General features: G+C 39.3%; 1 protein-coding gene across 6 annotated transcripts in view; it reads right to left on the reverse strand.

Moving 5' to 3' along the window:
- Nucleotides 1-2,450: 2,450 nt before the first annotated feature.
- Nucleotides 2,451-19,846, reverse strand: part of LOC134647958 (tensin-1) — a 148,731-nt gene continuing 131,335 nt past the window's right edge. For all 6 annotated transcript variants that reach the window (XM_063502357.1, XM_063502359.1, XM_063502358.1 and 3 more), the window contains 11 exons: nucleotides 13,829-14,441; nucleotides 9,491-9,781; nucleotides 9,023-9,151; nucleotides 8,487-8,613; nucleotides 7,277-7,419; nucleotides 6,608-6,780; nucleotides 5,674-5,923; nucleotides 4,552-4,708; nucleotides 4,190-4,362; nucleotides 3,517-3,631; nucleotides 2,451-2,519 (listed from right to left, as the gene is read on the reverse strand). In XM_063502357.1, the coding sequence (XP_063358427.1) occupies nucleotides 2,481-2,519; nucleotides 3,517-3,631; nucleotides 4,190-4,362; nucleotides 4,552-4,708; nucleotides 5,674-5,923; nucleotides 6,608-6,780; nucleotides 7,277-7,419; nucleotides 8,487-8,613; nucleotides 9,023-9,151; nucleotides 9,491-9,781; nucleotides 13,829-14,441 (2,210 nt within the window). In that variant the 3' untranslated portion in view covers nucleotides 2,451-2,480. The remainder of the gene's footprint in view (nucleotides 2,520-3,516; nucleotides 3,632-4,189; nucleotides 4,363-4,551; nucleotides 4,709-5,673; nucleotides 5,924-6,607; nucleotides 6,781-7,276; nucleotides 7,420-8,486; nucleotides 8,614-9,022; nucleotides 9,152-9,490; nucleotides 9,782-13,828; nucleotides 14,442-19,846) is intronic.

Consider the following 19,846-nt stretch of genomic DNA (forward strand, 5'->3'; position numbering starts at 1 on the left):
AAGTCGTTCGTCATGGCATGGTTTGTTGTCGGCCGTGCTAGATGTTGAGGGTTATTTAGACTCGGGATGCTTGTGAGTCGTGTGTCGACAGTAGGTATTAGTAAATCACACTGATTTTCTGAACTTCTAGACATTTAAAATGCAGCTCGCGACGCTGGTAGCACTGGGGTTGAGCGTAGGTCTGACGACGCTCCCAGCGTGCTGCGACGGCAAAAACGGACGCGAGCAGGCAATAGATGAAGAGGAGGATTTCCGACCGAGGCTGTACCGAGAGTACGCCGTGCGCTCCGAGCGCGGCGGCGACATATTCGACGACTATGGGCACCTGCGATTTGGCCGCTCCGACGAATGACACTTGCGCCGACGGCGCCTCACGTTCAAATACAGGTTCAGATCGAATTTTTAAATTTGAATACCGATATGACGATTATGATGTCAATAAATGATTGAATCTGATATGAAATATCTATGGCTGGTACGATATTTCATGTTGAAAATTTGGAAGTTGAAAGAATGTTTAATTGTAATTCAATTAGAGTTTACCACCAATATTGTTGTAGTTATTTCTAAGGTAAAATTAAACTGCGGTTTATTTCAAATAATGTATTATAACCAATAAATACATTTTACAACAGTTATTTATTACAATAAACGTGTTACATTTAACATTAATATCTTAACTGGATATCATTAAAGAATTAAAATATAATTCTTATTTAGATCACTGGTGTACTCTTATAAGGCATATCTATGGCGTCAAATATTGATTACGGGTTGGATAATACAGTACAGTTAACGTCAAAGATATTTTTAAAATTTACGCCTTATTACCAAAGGAGTACCTAAGGTGCAAAAGTGTAAACTTATCTTTGACGCCGACTCTTAAATACGAATATTCTTTAATAATAAATTAATATGCAATATGTCAAGTCAAGTAAAGATATATTGCTATCGATTACTAGGCTACTGCTACTGACGGATTGCGACTATGGTTTTTATTATAATTTGTAGTGATCATATTGAAGACAAATTATTAAATAATTTGTACCAATTACTTTAGGGGTTCTTGAATGTATCAGTGCACTAATTGTAAATTACTGTGCTAATAAATATTAAATGTTAATTTTGGATTTTCAAAGTTGTAATATTTGAAATGTACCTTTGTATCTTAAGTTAACATTTTTACAGGTTATTTTTACATAATTATTGAGTCGTTTTAAGCATTTTTGTACTCACATTATTCGTTGTAGGATTACTAGACTCTCATGTACGAGTATGTAGTCATTTTATGTGTAGGTTCATGAGTTAGCCATTAGACTACGAAAGACTTTCATTATCGATTAGAATTATTGTTCTATCGCATTTATTTATTTTCTATCTAAGTCTAGATTTTTTTGATTTATGTAAGTTCTTCTCTCCACTCTCTTCTCTTACGACCCGCGTTACAAAATATCCATTGAATGCGCATTAACAAATATAATTTCACGAAGTTAATTGATTGAAATGTATGCCATATCATGGGGTCTACATTAAAACGCATAAAATTAACTGTTCTAATTCAACAACACATAACAAATTTAAACAATAATGCTTAAATATGTTATATATAAGAGACTAACTTGCTGTGTCCTTACAGGGTCTGTATTGGGTACTTGTAATATAATAAGAATAAAGATGTTTAAGAGTTTGTTTGACTTTGATACTATGAATACGTATTTTGCATCTACTTACATAATGTTACTACGCATAAATTAATATGATTCTGATTATGCCCATTATGCGTTATGCTTTTTCGTTATAATATCTCAATAATATGATAGATACCTACTAAAGATACATTGATTGAGTACAGTACAAATACTCTTTGATAGATATCTACCTAGATACTAAATCTGGTATGTGTTATATTAGAACATTTAATTTTGTGCCAAATGGAGCAATATGACAAAATTGCATCACATTTTCATCAAATTATGGAATCTATCCTTAACTCATAATTACACATTGACGATGTAGACGTTTTAAACATTATATAGGCACGCTCGATATCACTACATTATATATTAAATTAATATATGAGACTAGTTAGTTTCTTCTCTATGCTACGGTATTAATATAACATTTATATTAATTTAGCTTAAAACTAACGAAAGGGTTGGTTAATTGTACTTGGTGAATACGAAGCGTATTAAAAATAAAATCTTTGTAATGAGTTCATTTATACTAGTAAATGAATTAAAGTTCATAGTGACCAAGTTCAATTTGTGAAACATCTCACAAATGTAGTTAATATACTCAAATGTTTACACGGACAATAATGCTTGCCAACTTTACAGAGTGAAACATTCAAATATTGATCCATTTTGATTATTCACTCTGTATGTGTTGCTACAAAGTAGCTAGAATTTCGTAGATCACTGTTAGTGTATAACACGTCCTATGAGTATTCCATTAGACTCATCAGTTGATGTTAGAGGCCGTTAAATTATATCCTTTTTCTGCGAGTTCCCGAGTAATGCCTGTAAAAATAAACATATTATAATGGGTTCTAAAACAATATATAGTAACTCTAGTTTACTTATCTAAGTAATAATACTGGATAGCCAAAAAATAAAATTGTTGATAACTTCACGTTTGCGTTTGTGTAGAAAACTTAAGAAGAATATTTTAAAGATAATAGGTACTTTTTACTATTGAAAAATGATTGTAGATTTAATTTTTAATAACATTTTGTAGAGGATGTGTAAGTAAGAAAAATATTCCTGAAAGTTGTTTGCCAACTTTTTTTTTGGTCCAGCCTGTACTTAATAAGACTAAAGACTAAGGGGCTCAAGCCTTCCCGCAAAAGCATCTGAGTCCCTTCATGAAAAAATTTAGGGTAGGGACCCTAAAAAATTGGGTTCAAGCCCCACCCAAACCACAATCTTTACAGCAGTGTGTACAGTGAGCTGCAAAAGTGCATACGCACTTTATAAATGAATTCCATTCATAAAGCTACTATGCATTTTTGCAGCTGTGTGTACTTAAAGAGGACAGTAAACAATAAAACTTTTTTTACATTTATAAAAGCGATATAATTTTTTTACGAACATGACCTAACCATGAGGTCGGCGCGCGTCGGTCGCGTCTTGAACCTCGCTAGGTGTCTGTTATGTACATGTAGTGCATAATTGTTTTCGTTCGTATTTTCTCTCCGTACGTAAGTATTTGTCATGCTACTTCAAGTGTACTTCAATCCAGTGGCGTAGCGTGAGTCTCGGCCGCTCGGGGCGGATGAAAATTTTGCCGCCCCCTAGCTTACGTATATCAATATAATAAGTGCGACTGAAATAGTTCAAATATTTATACGATATTATTGGTATTTATTCTGAAATTTTGCCGCCCCCTAAAAGTGCCGCTCGGGGCGGGCCGCCCCCCCCGCCCCCACTACGCTACGCTACTACTTCAATCAACCTCAGTACTTTTTGCCTACGGCTATGAGTATGTAAAACTTGCAGTAAACTAGTATGAGGTTACCTTGTTGACGAAGTTGACGATGGCGGTGGCGGGCTGCTCGGGCTCCAGCTCGGCGAACACGTGGCACTGGTTGTCGGAGCCCGTCGCCGCGCGCGCCACGAACGCGAAAATGCGTCTGTAGAGGTACAGTGAAAAAGTTACTAACAATCTGACAACTGATGTTGCAATGGTCAAGCTAGACAGATAAGATAAAGCTTTGCCGGGGCTGGCTTTTCGACAAATATTAGGCAGTGACATAGATTGACTTACTTTTCAACCTTAATATCGTGACTTTTTCTACTCCAGCATTGCAATCTATCAACCAAAATGACTGGCAAGTGTTGAAGGGGTATACTTTACGATATAATGTCTGTGGTATTCTATTACCGATACCGTTCAAAGTTCTGTATCGTTAAGGATTTATATGTATACAACTTATAACGCCAAATTGGTGGTTTGCGTATTCTGCCAGCATTTAAATTTTAGAATGATGTTATTTTGCTGTCATCGAAAAAGTATTAGAAATAACTGACATCATTAGCCCTAAACCACTTGTATGATTCTATTATGAAACTCGCCTCGCTCGTTTCATAAAACCACACCCGTGTTCTAAGTGCTTTATAGAGTTAAATAGGTACGTTTGCGTGCCGTTCACTTATAAATTAAGCTTTACAGCTATAAAAATAAAGCTCACTTTTCATTCTTGGTGCCGTTCTCGACGTGTGCGTACCGTCGCTCGTCCGGGTCCAGGCCCGCGTATGAGACATTAGCGGCGGGATAGTGCCGCCTGAAGAACAGTTTGCGCGCCGCGTCGGTTAACGTGATGCCACCGCCGAACACCTTGAAGTGTACCACGTGCGCTCCTCCCTGAATAATAAGGGTTAAGACGTTGACTTCTGCACATATGCCTTTCATGTCTTGCAAGTGAGTCTAAAAATTCTGCAGCAATGCCTGGTGATAACTTTCGGGTTCGGATTGAATCTTAGACTAGTCACAGGTACTTGCGATGTAGACCAGATATCACGCTGAAATAATAGTAAGGAAAATGTCGCCCACCTTCTTCAGTATAATGTTGGTGACGGCCCGCTTGACGGCGGCGGGGCCGGTCAGCGCCTCGGTGTTCTCGGAGCCGAGCAGCAGCACGTGGCACGCCGCCCCTGTCGCTAGTAGGGCCCGAGCCGCCGCGTTCGCGGTGCCGCCGCTCCATGGATCCCTAAACAGAGAGATCATGTTTAGAATAAATAAATAATACCTAGGCTTAGTAGTAAATTCATAAATTGGACTAAACGGAACATGTTGCTTGCATTTGTAGTATCACAAAGAGCCAGGGCCGTCTTAAACTATGCTGGGCACATAAGAATTTGGGGCCCTTTTGGATAGTAAAGATAGCTAATTAAACTAACATTTTTCTACTATGATCTTCTATTTATTATGGGTAATCAAATATACTGTTACTGTCTGTCCTCGGGGGCCCCCTGAGGATGGGGGCCTTGGGCACGGACCCTGTGTGCCCTTATGGTAAAGACGGAGTACCGTCTTTACCATAAGGGCACACAGGGCAGTAGCAAAGAGTACCACAGAAAATGAATCTATTGAGAGATTGTGGGTGTCGGAGCCGATAACTTGCTAATGGTTATTTATTTGACTCTATAGCCTGGAGTAACACAACGACGGATCGTTTAAGAGCCAACAGGAGCTAAGATTTAAATATTTTAGGTAAATATACCCGTCTCGCTAACGGAAGCGGCTCCTAAAAATAGTGCGATAAGGACAAGGCGAAAAATCCTGCGTAAAAATATCAAAAATCGAGGTTTCGTACTCGACTGTTTCCTCCTCCAAAACTTAACCAATCGTAACCAAATTTGGAAATCTAAATGATTATGATATTATCTGTGTCGGACCGTTTTGCTTTTTTGACTAATTGATGTCAGTTTTGAATAGCACTCCTCTCATTGCGGCATAGTCAATTAGGCCATTTTGGCCATTTTTGAAGGGCTCTAGCGCCTTAAAAAACAAAAATATCAAAAAAAGCAAAACGGTCCGACACAGATATTGACAATATTAATTTGTGTTGAAAAAATCATTGCTCTAGCTTCAAAACCCACGGAGGAAACAGTCGAGTACGTTTGTATGGAGAAATGACCACTCCTGTTGGCTCTTAATAGTGTAGCGAGTAACCTGTCGGGCAGCCGCAGCGGCACGGGCAGCGCGAGCGGCGTGACGGTGTGCTGGTACACGAGCGCCGACAGCGAGCCGAACACGGGCTCGTCGGGGCAGCCGCGCAGGCGCACGCCGCGCGCCGCCGGCTCCACGAGGAAGTGGCGCACGCCGCCGCCGGCGCGCACGGCCAGCCCGAACGCGCCCGGGAACGAGTTCGAGTCGCGCACGATGAACGAGCCCTCCTCCAGCTGCTGCAGGGCTGCTACCGCTGTTCGTTACATAATTAATTAAAATTATTAGGAGGAACCAACAGAAAGGCAATTGTACTAGATACACGGTTTTTAATTATTAAAGTTTTAAGTAACTTAAGAATATACATACATAACACTTTCCTAATTCCTATACTTATATACGACACTTCGAAAGCATGGGACAAAATTAAGTGCAAGACAAAAATCAAAAAACCGGCCAAGTGCGAGTCGGACTCGCGGACGGAGGGTTCCGCACCATCAAAAAAAAAATAGAGCAAAACAAGCAAAAAAACGGTCACCCATCCAAGTACTGACCCCGCCCGACGTTGCTTAACTTCAGTCAAAAATCACGTTTGTTGTATGGGAGCCCCACTTAAATCTTTATTTTATTCTGTTTTTAGTATTTGTTGTTATAGCGGCAACAGAAATACATCATCTGTGAAAATTTCAACTGTCTAGCTATCACGGTTCGTGAGATACAGCCTGGTGACAGACGGACGGACGGACAGCGGAGTCTTAGTAATAGGGTCCCGTTTTTACCCTTTGGGTACGGAACCCTAAAAATGTGGTCATTCGAGCCGGATATGTTGTTGGCTCATGTTTGTCGTTGGAGCTCTATGTGAAGGACTACCACAACCAACCGGCCAACCACATCAATTTATTTGAATCTACCGTAAGTCATACAGCATATTTACACTCACCGTCATCCCGAGAGATGTTGGGCTTGTACCAGAAGTGGCTGGTGTCCCTGGCGAAGCGCTCGCGGTCGGGCGCCACGTGCTGCGGCTCCGACCCGCCCGCGCTCGAGCGCCGCGACCCGCAACTGCCGTTGTAGATCCGATACTCCGATTCGGGGCTGCTTTCGCGCTCTTTTCTGTAACATGGACATTATGGGCATAAGTACAGTACCTATGCTATGGCCCAAAAATCAGAGAAACTGGGAATGACGTTTGGTAGTGGTGTAGCGTGAACTAATCTACCCGTGGGGGAAGACGCATCGGCGAGGCCCTTTTCGTTGAATATATATTTCCCAAGGTGATATAAAGAGTTGGCTCCCGCGGGGTCATCTTAAGTGTGAGGCCGTGGGCAAGGGGTCGCTTTGTTCACGCCTAGCAACGCCATTAGTCTATGTTGTCTTTAAGTACAGGTAGCCCGCTTAGCAGCAATAGTTGCTAAGCGGGCTAGGTGTTCAAAATTACCTTGACGCGCTCTTATTTTCTTAACAATAGAGTCGCGTCATGATCATTTTGAACACCTCGCCCGCTTAGCAACTATTGCTGCTGACTGTACACATACCTAACGCTGACCTGTAGCTAAACAAATGTATAGACGCCAAAGATACGAAGACAGTAACGAGAGTCATGCGGTACCTGGTGACGGGCGGCGAGCGCGGCGGGCGCGCGCTGAGCGAGGGCGTGGGCGTGGGCGGGTACGGCGTGCGCGGGTGCGTGGGGAACAGCGGCGTGCCCGCGCGGGACTCCGACCGGGACCAGCTTTCGGTCCGCTCTCGAATCTGTACAGAAATAATGTTTACAGTACATATGGGGCTACTTTTCCGCACTAGTGCGTAAAATAGCACTTTTCGTGCGATGTCGAAACTTTAAAGTGCCATATGTACTGTAAAACGTTGTGCGAATAGGTAATTCGCAACTCGTGTCGATTTATAACTATTTTATTGCGTCAACATAATTCCTAACGGGTTAACTAATAGTTATTTACGATACAAGTGCGGAAAAGAGGAAATTCGAAACGAGTGGCGATAAATTAAAACACGACCGAAGGCCCCGAAGGGAGTGTTTTAAATCGACACGAGTTGCGAATTACTTATTTTCACGCGTAACGTACAACGTTTTACAGTACATATGCCCCTTTAAATATTTGACATAGTAACGAAAAGTGCTTATTTAAGCACTAGTGCGGGAAAGTAGCACCATATGTACTGTAAAAATAATTTATGAAACGACAAAACAATTAGCTATATAAATAAAAAACACATCTTATTACGTCACTATTCTGCACTCAAGCCGCCTTCTATTAGGAATATAAAGACTATGAAGTTACACATTTAGATAGAATTATGAGTGAGAAAGTTATTTTTCGCCTATTTTTTCCGTGTATTTTCCAGAATTTATTGCATGATTACTGTGATATATTTAGTTAGACTTGTTTACAGGAAACTGCCTTGAGTGTTTTACCGGAAAACGCAGCGTGAGTATGTCTCCTACAAGCTCAACCCACCAGAACTTGCTCTTGCATTTGGATTTGCGCTGGTTGAGGGCATCATGGGACTAGCTATCGCTATAATCTTTGTTGAAATAAGTATTCATTTAAGCAGGTAGGTACGAATATATTGATTAAATTAATGTCTAAAATTTAAACTGTCTAAAATAAAACCCAAAATTGCAACCTGACTGGCTTTAGATAATACCTATATAAGCTAATATAAATGGAAAGGAAACAAAGATCTGACCTACTTATCTTAGATTTACTTTCGAGAACAAAGGAGGCAAATTTTGTTTTTCTGGGGGCGTATGACTCCTGCTAATTATCCACAGTAAATTGAAAGTGAAAATAGCTTACGATAGTATCATTGCTCGGCGGCTCCGCTAGCGACAGAAGACCGGGCGCAGTGGTAGACGTGGGCGTGTTACTGCCACTCCACTCGCGCATTGTCATCTTTTCGAACATGAATTTTCTAGATGAGGTTCTGTAAAAACATAGGATAAGTTGTTTTGGAATTACAAAACAAAGAGAACAATATTTGTGTAGTTTCAAAAACGTTGTTTTTGAGCAACGTTATTAAAGCAGCATTCAGTATTTTCTAAAGTCAACTGAGTGACTGTCCTTACTTCGTTTTCGTAGTACTTAAGTATAATCGAGGTGGAGAAAACCCACGGCAGAATAATGTCAATAAATACACGCACCTTAAGATTAAGTTTAGGTAGGTACCTATTTTAATTACTTCTGTAACACCACTTTAACTAGGTAGGTATGTTACTCGTACAATACAAATGCGATGATTTGCAACATAGCCAAGTTCTCTGTTCTCTAGTCGTCGAAAATTGGAACTAGAAAAAGACTTGGTATATTAACTGGTATAATATCTCGATATTTACCTGTCAGGTGCTTGCGGACTGATACTATCGTTCCTAAGTGGAGTTCGTAATGTGTGGACGTGTAAGGGAACACTGAAGTCGTCATCGTCGTCGGCAAATGCTGTTGTGTCGCTAGTGTAGCCGTCCATTCTGAAAATAATTGTATTTTGTAAACAACAACAATACGAGTATAGCAAACTAAACAATGTTTAAAAAATTGTCATTGGGGTTAATATCTACCAATTTCTCATTTCAAATTGAAATAAGATTGGCCTCGATGTGTATGTATGTATATATTAGTTACAGCGCCAATGGATGATAATTTAATTGCGTCTTCATTTGAAATATTAATTCAATTCGTTCCTATAGCTAACAGCACACAGGGACAGGACTAACAGCACATTTTTGGCCTAAAATGTATAGCGCAATAAGCTTTTAGCTCCTAGTTTGTAATTGTAACCTGATTGCCTATTTCTATAATTTTATTACCGGTGGCTGGCAGAGCGTCGAACATGTCTGGAAGTGGCATCCCATTCAAGAGGTAACCGCTGGACTCTCTCCCTGGCTTCTTTCCTTTCCCGCAGTTTCTGCTGTTGCCGCTGTAACCACGTCAGGCCCGTGCTGCCTTCCAAGGCACTCTCTGACCTTCGCGGTTCCCTCGCCCTTGAACTTTCGTGCCATCCCAACGTGCTTGCTGATCGCCAAGTCCCATTTTCTTCAATCGCCTTGCGAGCGTTACTTGGAGGTCGGTCGATCCATTCCGCGTTTCCGTTCAACCACCTAAAACAACATTAGGCATACTTAATGGAACCTTCCTTAGCTTCCTTTGAATATTAGTCGGTATGTGTTTGTGTTCCAACTACTAAACTAACCATCAATTTTCTATACATACATAGTAAACAAGTAGGTTTATAAGGTTGTATTTGTACAGCTGGCACATAATAACATCTCAAAGTTTTTTATGCGTAGGACTATTTGACGATGGCTTGGATTCATATATGGTGAAGATACGGATATTTTTCTGTATAGGTATGTAAGTATGCGATAGTGGGTGGTGAGGATATCCCACATAATAAAGTACAAGGTAGGTAAGTTGTTAATTATAACACTTAGTCTTAAGTACTTATATCTACACTATCAGGTATACCCTACACATTTTTGTAATTAACTGAACACATTTTCTCGCTATTGCTGAACCGGAACAGTTAAGAAACGGCACTTATTTCAATATAGGCAGGCGCTATGTATGGGAGGTACCGATACCACTGGGTGCTGGAAGTATATTCCCATATATTGCATAGCACTTGCTCGAGGTTGACCAGTACAAGTGTGATCTATGATTACGCATAATAGTTACGGTTCTTCAGGTCACAATTATAGTGGTTTATATGAGGCGTGTGTTTGGAAAGAGGTCGGATTAACCGGCCTGGTCGTGGCTCGGTCGACAGGCGCCCGTTTATGGCGACGTTTATCTCGAAATAGCAACTTGCTCGGGTCGCGATGGCGGCGACGCAATCACACGCCATCGCTCCAAATCAATTTCTACGAGCCGACCGACTGGGCTCTCATAAGTCGGCACATGTATGGCATACGTAACTGATTTAGTGCATTATGTTAAGCAACGTATATGTTTCGCATAGCTTTGATTAAGGCTTTAGTAACCTTATGCGTGGGAGTTGCGAAAGATGTTTGCTAGTATCGATTTATAAATTGTCAGCAAATAGACTTTCTAAGAAAGGGCCCTGCAAGACGCAGTTTGTCTAAAGTGATCAGTCAGTAGGCGCCACATAAATAATTCGCAATAAGCAGTTTGTCGGAGCGCATGTGGCGCGTAATGTTGCGGAACGGCTAGCTGCGCCGGCGGCCCACACCCGTCACTTAACTTAATTCACGTTTAAACTTCCGGATATTAAAATACGACGTAGATATCTTCTTACAAATGTCAAGTAAAATCTTCATATTCAACTGCATTCATATATATATAGGTATATAACCTTTGTTATTTATGGTTTAGATTACCGCATCAAAGATTATTTAATAAATTAATATAAGGTAAAACATTCAAAACACTGACCGTACACCGTACTTACAATAGTGTAGGTACGATGCGGGTAACAAGATCTTCAAATCGCGTAGGTTTCTCAGGAAGCTAATGTATCGTATACGAGTATATCATGATAACGACTAACGCTACCGCTTGCTATGAAATAATATGTCGCTTAAATCAATTTGACACCTCGTTGCAGAACAAAAAATTGCGTTAAGAATAATATGACTCTACGTTAAAAGTTACGTAACTTTAAAGTGCTCCTTTAAGAATAATTGATTTGATTACAATGCGTTGTAATGTCTCTTTGATTGACAAGATATCGATCGCTATTATACTCATTTATCTTGGTGTCTATCACAGATAGCCGTCATGTGGCACTCTGTTTGCACATTATGGGACGGCGATTATCTAGCATGCCGATATGTCGTTAGTAAAGTAGTTTATACTAAAAACTTGTTATACTAAAACAAGATAGCTATCATCGTATGTAAACAAACCGTTCCATTAACCGCTATATTTAATCATAAAGTTTATAAATGGGCGCTTTGTTGACGTTGCTATTCAAAATATTCAAGTAGGCATTGTACGGATGAATGAGATTATGTATGAGGGAGAAAACGGGACCCTTTGTGATACCTACACGTATTCAAGGAGGTGTGGATAACGTCAATGATATGTATACATTTTTCGCTTTATTACAATGGCGTAAATAGCAAACGCGTTAACATATCTTTGATATTATGTACGATATGTTGCCGTACCGCCACACACGCGCGTGTTGCAGTAATAACAGTAATTTACTCCTTGTTACTGTTGACACACTTGATGATTGGCTATTATCTAGCAAACTGTACATATAATGTAGTTCTATATTTGCTTACTAAATACCTAGTTCTTTCACAAAGGTTCTTGGAATAAGTAGGTAGCAAATAAATAAATGAGAAATAGATACACATTGATCGCAATTAAAATAGTTTCTTCCTTTTCTATAGCTACATGCTTTGTATGTGGGCCGGTAGGTCATTTACCTTAATTATATAGTTACGGATCCTTTTATCTTACGATCGCGGCTTGAATACTCGTACAATACGGCTACAAATTATTATTTAAAGACCACAACAGCGTCTTACATGGATTGGTTGGTTTTTGTTGTGATCATTGTTCGTTATTCAATTAACGCCCACGTAATCAGAATCCCACGCAGCATCTATCAATAAATGATCGACGGGATCAAATTTATTTAGGTTTATTTTTCATGCTCGTTCCATGTAATTAGTCCTAAGAGACATTAAAGCGTTCAGTAAACAGGGGGAAAGAGCATAATTGAGCGTGTCTCATACAATTAATGGCTTTAGTACTGGCAAGTTCATAAAACGTACGAAATAACAACACTACACGCCATGATATGTAATGGGTTTTGTGGCTTAGTGTAATGGCCCAGATTGGTTATGGTTCGCCTTATTGCTCTTCTTGATCGACATTGAAGTGGGTCGAGTGGAACGAAGCTAAATAAATTACGAGACTATTCAATTCCACACCTCTTGATGCTTTGTGTTGTGGGTAGAGTTCTAGCTCTATCAGCATCATAATTTTTATTGCCTTCAATAATGTAACTATGTATAGGCAATTAGGCAATGGCAGTATATTATTTAAAAATATCTAGTAATAAAAATCATGTGAAACACATTTATAGGTCAGTCAGCTGCAGGTAAAGGTACCCCCCCTGCATAGAAGTTTGTATGCGAAGGTGCTAAGCGAATAGTATTATGCACTGACTTTACATAGAGTCCGTCTAAGCTTCACTAACGCTGACATTGGCACACTTTGTCATTGCAAATGCCATGCATTGTTATCTTGGTTCGACTATATAGGTACAGTTTTACTTACCATGTATACAGATATTTAATTTTTACAAAATTACTATCATCTATTGATTTATTTAATCGTATGGCATAAATACAAAAATAGGCAATTTTATACAATAATATACAAAATAAAAAAATTAAAATGAAATTTTAAACGTCAACATTCAGGGTGCTGAGCCAAACAGCTGCGTCGGGTGTGAGATGCAGCAGATCTTCTGGTGGCCCTTGGTATGAATGGAGGGGGCAGCGCTGGATAATATGTTCCATCTATTGATGATCTAATCGAACTAACTTTAATCACGGTTAGAAGGTGAGCATTGATTGTTTATGTTATAAACTGTATTTGCTAAAAATAAACTGTAAATGGTGAGGTTATGAGAGTAAACAGTAGCTCGAGTCGAGTTGAAGGAGTGAAGTAGGCGGCTCGCGGCCTCCAGCGCGCGGCCACCGCCTACTGCACGGGAACATATGTTTACGTTATCCGCCAGACCCCTTTTATTTTAACTTCACCCAACTTTTTAATGAACTCAACTATTCTGTTCGCAGAAGAATAATAACAAATGGAAAATTTGCTTTTGGAATAATAAAACAAAGCTACCTTTATCGATGCCTGTACAAAAAGTCGGGTGATTTATTGTTGTTGCGCGATTGGTTTTGAATTATTTATAAAGCAACATTAATCCTTTATCTCGTTTTTTAAATTACCTACGCTCCCAACTGATTTGATTAGATTTTATTATTACACCACGAGATAACTTAAAATTTGCATTCATTCCTTCCCCAATGAAACCGGTTAGGCTGGATCATTATACTCAATTAAATTAGAATACCGAGTATCAAGATCTGAGAAATAACCACAAAGGACTTATAATTTTAAAAATAGAGGTAATGTATAAATTGAATAACACTCACCTCCCATTTCGTAAAGGAGAGGCCGACGGTGGTACTGCTGTAGTGGTAGTGGTGACATCTTCATGAGTAAGTTTACGAAGGGTACGCGGAGAAACAGGGGTATGAGGCGATGGCGGTTCAGGGGTAGCGACTCGTTCATCGTCGTCGTCTTCGATGGGTCGGTAGGAGCGGTCGCCGCCGAGAGCCCGCCGCACCAGCTCGGGGCTGGCCAGGCGATTGGGAGCGCGCAGCATGCCGGGTCGCAAGCCTGGCGCTCCGTATGTGAAGGGAGCCGAGTCGGCGCGCGCGTGATACGGTATGTCAGGCGCGCGGTCGGAGTGCGATTGCGCGGCGGCAGGCTGCGCGCCGGGCGGGTCGGGCAGCGCGCTGACGGTGCGCAGCATGTCCCCGAGCAGCGCGTCGAGCTCGTCGGGCGGGCTGGGCGCCGCGCGCCGCCCCGCCGACGAGATGCCGGAGTCCATGGACGCGCTGAGCAGGGACGCGGGCCCGCCGCCCGCGCGCACCACTGTGGCGTAGATGGACCCGTCGAGGGGACCGAACGTGTGCGCCGCTTCAGCCCCCTCCCCGGCCTCGCCTCCCGACCCGGAACCTTCTGCGCTGCCGTTGTTTTCACCTATACCAAAACGTTATTAAAGGTAACTTTATTCGAAAACGAATTATAATCAAATGTAAGTCGTTTTTACTAGAGTTATTTGAAGTCACATATTTAAAAAAACCAACAGAGACTACAAACAGAGAGTTTAATTTCTGAAAAGTGAAAAAAGTTTATGGTACCTCATAGTACCTGCACTTTTACTTTAGCAGGTACCTAAGTTATATGTACCTCATTGATAAGGTGTATTTGGGCGTTTTTTTTTGTTGTCCCCTCCCCTACACTTTTTTTTCAAATATGGGATTTTTTATGTAATTTCTACTAGAATCACGAGCTCTTTCTATCCTAATAGGAGAAAAAAGTGTCCTAAGGTGTTTATTTCCATTACGTCACCATTTTTCATAGACTTTGTATGGCGGTCGCGGAATGGAAAGATCGAAAAATGTATGGAAATTTTGGGACACTTTTTTTCTCCTATTAGGATAGAAAGAGCTCGTGATTCTGAGTAGAAATAACATAAAAAATCCCAAATATGAAAAAAAGTGTAGGGGACAACAAAAAAAAACGCCCATTTTAGTCTATACTTAAATGGATATCGCAGGTTGTAAATTAGGTACCTAAGTATAAACTTGCGATACAAGTAAGTCATATATCTAGTTACTTATGTTTTGTAATCAACTCGACAGCCTAGTCCCAAGCCAATCAGTTTAGCTTCGGTTTAATTAACGACAGCTTCTAAATTGGATCCGACTCGCTCCAATAAGAGCCCCGTGGCCCCTCCTAACAAGCCGGTGGTAATGTGTGCAATTTCCTCTTGCCTTTCGTTCAAAGACAGTTTCGTTTACATAGTAAGTGTGGTAGGTATCTAATGAGTGTTGACAGATGTTTAACGTCAATGTGTTTTGGCTCGGTTCATTGAGTAGCGCGTGGATGCACTCTTGCAGTGGGTGCAGGTGCGGTGCAACGTGCAACCCGGTGCTAGACGGACGCCATAAAAGGATTAGGATTGCTTCCCGTTATAACGACGACTGTGGGATAACACCGTTGTATGACGGTAGAAACGTGTGAAAAAAAGATTCTTGGAAAACATCTTACTATAAAAACGGGATTTTTCAATAAAATCAAATTTGAAAAGTATTTCAGTAACTAGGTATAAGTTTTGGGAATTCTTTCCAGAATGTACATATGTATTTCTTTGGTTACCTTTAGAATTAGATCGACATACTATACCGTTTTTTTAATCATCAAACGTTATTTGGACAAGAAAGAATGTCATATGGATTAATTACTGAATAAGTCAATCAGAATCACTACTAGGTTCTCTACTACTAGGTTCTTAGATGTAATTTGCTCGTAGCGGTAAATAGTATTTATTTATCTTGGAGGGCATAATCTAAGTAATATATCGCTGTGGTTATGATGCAATCACGATAACCTCGGTTTTGTCAAACAGTTCCAAAGACGAGGAATTTGCAGACATGTTGACTATTCAAGGCAACAAATCTAAACAAGGAAGTGACCTCTTAATAAAGGTACCTATTACTATTTAAAGTTGCTTATAAAATAATCTATGGCGCCTACGTATGTTGATAGCTATATAATTCATTAATAAACTATATTATATTGGACCGTTCTCATATCTTGATGCATAGACCTAATTTAATACAATCTTTAATGTATAATCTTTATACATTAGCCTAAAAAGTACCTAGAGTTAGACCAAGCCAAGTATGAAGCGATTTTGATAGCCCAGACTGTGCAAGTGTTATTTTACACGTCAAACTTCTATGAAATTATGACGTTTAAATAACACTTGCACAGTCTGGGCTATCAAAATCGCTGCCAACTTAGCTTGGTCTTAATCTAGTACCTTTAATAATTCCTTGCAAGTTAAACAAACATTTTAGCGGAAAAAGCGTCTAAAATAAACGATTCAAAAAGTTGCCAAGCGAGTAAACACTGAACCAATATGGAATTGGGACCATCTTATTCATGGCTCATTTGCATAATGACTGTGTGTTTTTCGTTCACTAATTGAATGTAATACCTTCATGGTGTCATAAAAGTTGTAACCAGATCTTTTATAGGACCCTTATACGATCGGAAACAACTTACAGAAATTAATATAAGAAAAAGCAGAACCATAAAACATTAAAAATAATTAGGAATCGGCACACAATAGAAAATATCATTCCCATTCGGTCTGTCTAATGGATTGTCGATTTCACAACTAAACTAAAAGTAGGGTTGTCAATAACGCAATTAGTGTAAAGATATCAACGTCAGCGTCTGGTGACCGTCGGCGTCGGCTGTTAAGGAAGATGCGGTTATTTCTGTGATGTCAACCAAAATAACATGTTGGTTCGGGCTAGTGTTACGAAACGTGCGCCGGCGCAGGAAGAGGATGTGCTCCCCACGGCTCGGCGGTGCGAGCCCTACCGTCCCATCTTCTCATTCTGATACTCTTTGATATAAGCTACGTTCGCAAACATAGCATGTATGAGAATAAAAACAATCTCGCGACAAACTTAAGAATTGTTTGGAGAGGCCAATTAAGTTGTGGTGTAGAACATAAATTATTCCAATTATGTCCTTAGAATATTGGAATGAAGCCAAACAAGTTGGTTAGTGTGACATTTTATAATTATTGTTGTAAAACTTGTAAGTGACTTCCGCACAATATTTACGAGTACATATCCATCAATGGATTAATGGGATATGGACTTTCTTTTTTCCGTGCACTTGCAGATCCAAAATAGGCGAAATGTCTAACTTAACTAAGTTCAATTTCCATGTTGTAGAGTAATGGGTAAAACTGGTTAAGGACCGAAATCTTGATTACGGAAAACAAGTTTTATAAATTTGCTAACAAGGAAAATAGTTCAGTGATTTCGTCGCCTGACAAAACCTTGAATTAGTAGGTATGTCCTCAAGATTTAGCCATTTCAGTGTTATGACATGGTAACATTAATTAAAATTCCGATGTAAAGTCATAAACTACCTATACGCCGCACAAAATTTATGATTTCATTCCACTTTCAACATATAGAGAGAAGCATAATAGAGCCCTTGATAACTTAAGGCACAATAGGAAGGTAGAAAGTGACCGTCAATGGCGGTTGGAAGATTTATTGTCCGCCGTTCGTTAGCTGACGAACATTGGCGTGACCGTCATGACCGCGGTGTGTCGACTGTCGTCCGTCGGACGTGTCACGCCCACTGTCAAAACATAGATGAGAAAATCACGGATAGCCTGACAGTTTGAATGATAATATTTGAAACGTTTTAGGTACCTACATTGTTCTTGTTAAATTATTGTTAAATTGTTTTTATTTGTTATAAGTGTTATAACTAACTTATCTTCCTACCTAACATTCCTTAACTTTGGCATTATATGATGTACGACTGACTATTATTTACTACATTTATTTGAATTTAATAATTTCAAAGTTAAAATATTATAAAATTTCATTTTAATATTTAGGTAGGTATGTATTTATTTTACTGTTTCAATATTTTATTCATTTTTATCATATTTTGTTGAAACCTCTCCCAAGAAATAAAAATAAATAACTTATCTATAAGTTCTTGTAATTTTTTATATTTAATTACAAGATTCATTCATTCATGACCTATAAGGCGCTCTTGTTTTTTTTTTGCAATTAGAGACTTAAATATTATATCTTGTTGTTAAGCCTTTTTGCATTGGAATCCGCATTTTGGTATGCTAATTTTCAGCTAAATCAGACAACTGGTTCACATCTTGCATGCAAAATTTGACCTGAAGTAGTTAACGAACATTGTAGTAAGTTAAAGCTTTTATTATTATATAAAAAAGCATTGTCCGAAGGTAACCTCGCGATTCCGCCCGGTCATGATGACCTCACCGGCCCGCCCGATTGACCATTCTGCGAAAACCTAAGCGATCCCGGCCCCAAATTGTTATTCCTTCGCCCGCTGCTCTTCACCTTATCTGTTAGCATTTTGTTAGTTTCAAATCGCAACCAGTTTGGGATTTTTATGTCTTTTTGCCGTCCTTACGAGTATATGATGCAGTTGTTTACAAATTTTTTTACTAATTTCAACTTAGATGTTGTTGGAACATGTTTCTTAAGATAAACGGTTAAGAAAATAATACCTACATCGTCGTTTTTAGATTGCGATTGAGTACCTAAATTTTAAATAGCTTTCGTAACAAAATATATCTATAAGTAATATATATTGCCAAGCGGACCCTAGGCTCCCATGAGCCGTGGCAAAAATGCCGGGACAACGCGAGGAAGATGGAAGAGAAAACAATGAAAATGCTTCAAGGGCGTCCAAACAATATATTATACTACACTACACATGTAACACAAGTCCTGCTGACCTAATGTCACATTTAGTTTTATAACTAAACGTAACAGTGGGTCGTCTGTTACTTAACTAATTAGTGGAAGTGGTTCCGAGAACGTTAGGTTTCAACTAAATGAACGTGACATTGAATTCGATCCGTTATTCCATTAAATGATGATAAACGTCCGTGGTCTACATCTGACCTTTAAACATACGGCCGAAGTAAAGCAAACAAACCTTCGGTGTACGTTGCGCGCTGTTTTGTAATCGCAGGTTTATCGGAAACTCCAGTTTTTAAATACATTTTTAACACATTAGCCTACATATACTTTGCATAGCTTTAACATTGAATTCCGCACTTGTTTTTGATAGACAGTAACACTAATTCGGTTTTTATATGAGATCGATTTTGTGACGACACGACCTCAACTAGCACACCTGTGATATGAACTGTTCGTTAAGCTAAAAGTAAACACGATAAAATAATGCTGATATTTGTATACTTACAGTATTTGTATTTCTAACCTGGCTTTGATACGAGTCGAGTGGGAATTTGTTACTAGATAACACATATTATTACTTACCATAAAAATATAGTGGCTACTCCAGGTGATGATCCTCGAAAAGGATCTAAACTTGATGAATTTGAGAGTTACGGGAGTGTTCTATAGGTAGTTAAAATGCCTAGGTATATATATAAATTACAAAAACTTCTTATTTTACCAAACTTTACAGGTTTAAAAATGCAACTATTTAACAGTTGAAATACGTACCAAAAGGAAATTCATCAAAAGTGCCAGTTGATTTTGGTTTACGTTCTTGGTTTTATGCCTAACGTGACTCATAATCTGTTAGCTATAGGTAATTACCTAGGACCACGGACGTTTGTTACCATAGTATTGTGTTAATAGCAAATACTCTACAAAGGCTTTAAAGACTTTTTATAGGGGTTTCTCGGGATTTTGTAGATAAAGAAATATCACTTATCCAATTACATTTTTAAAGTTTGATATGTAATGTAACTCTCATTTAAATCGATATTTTAAACACAAACAGATACACGTTTTTCCTGTTTTGTATATTATTCAGAA

Source organism: Cydia amplana, chromosome 5, assembly GCF_948474715.1.
Source record: "Cydia amplana chromosome 5, ilCydAmpl1.1, whole genome shotgun sequence".
In the NCBI taxonomy this organism is placed as follows: domain Eukaryota; kingdom Metazoa; phylum Arthropoda; class Insecta; order Lepidoptera; family Tortricidae; genus Cydia; species Cydia amplana.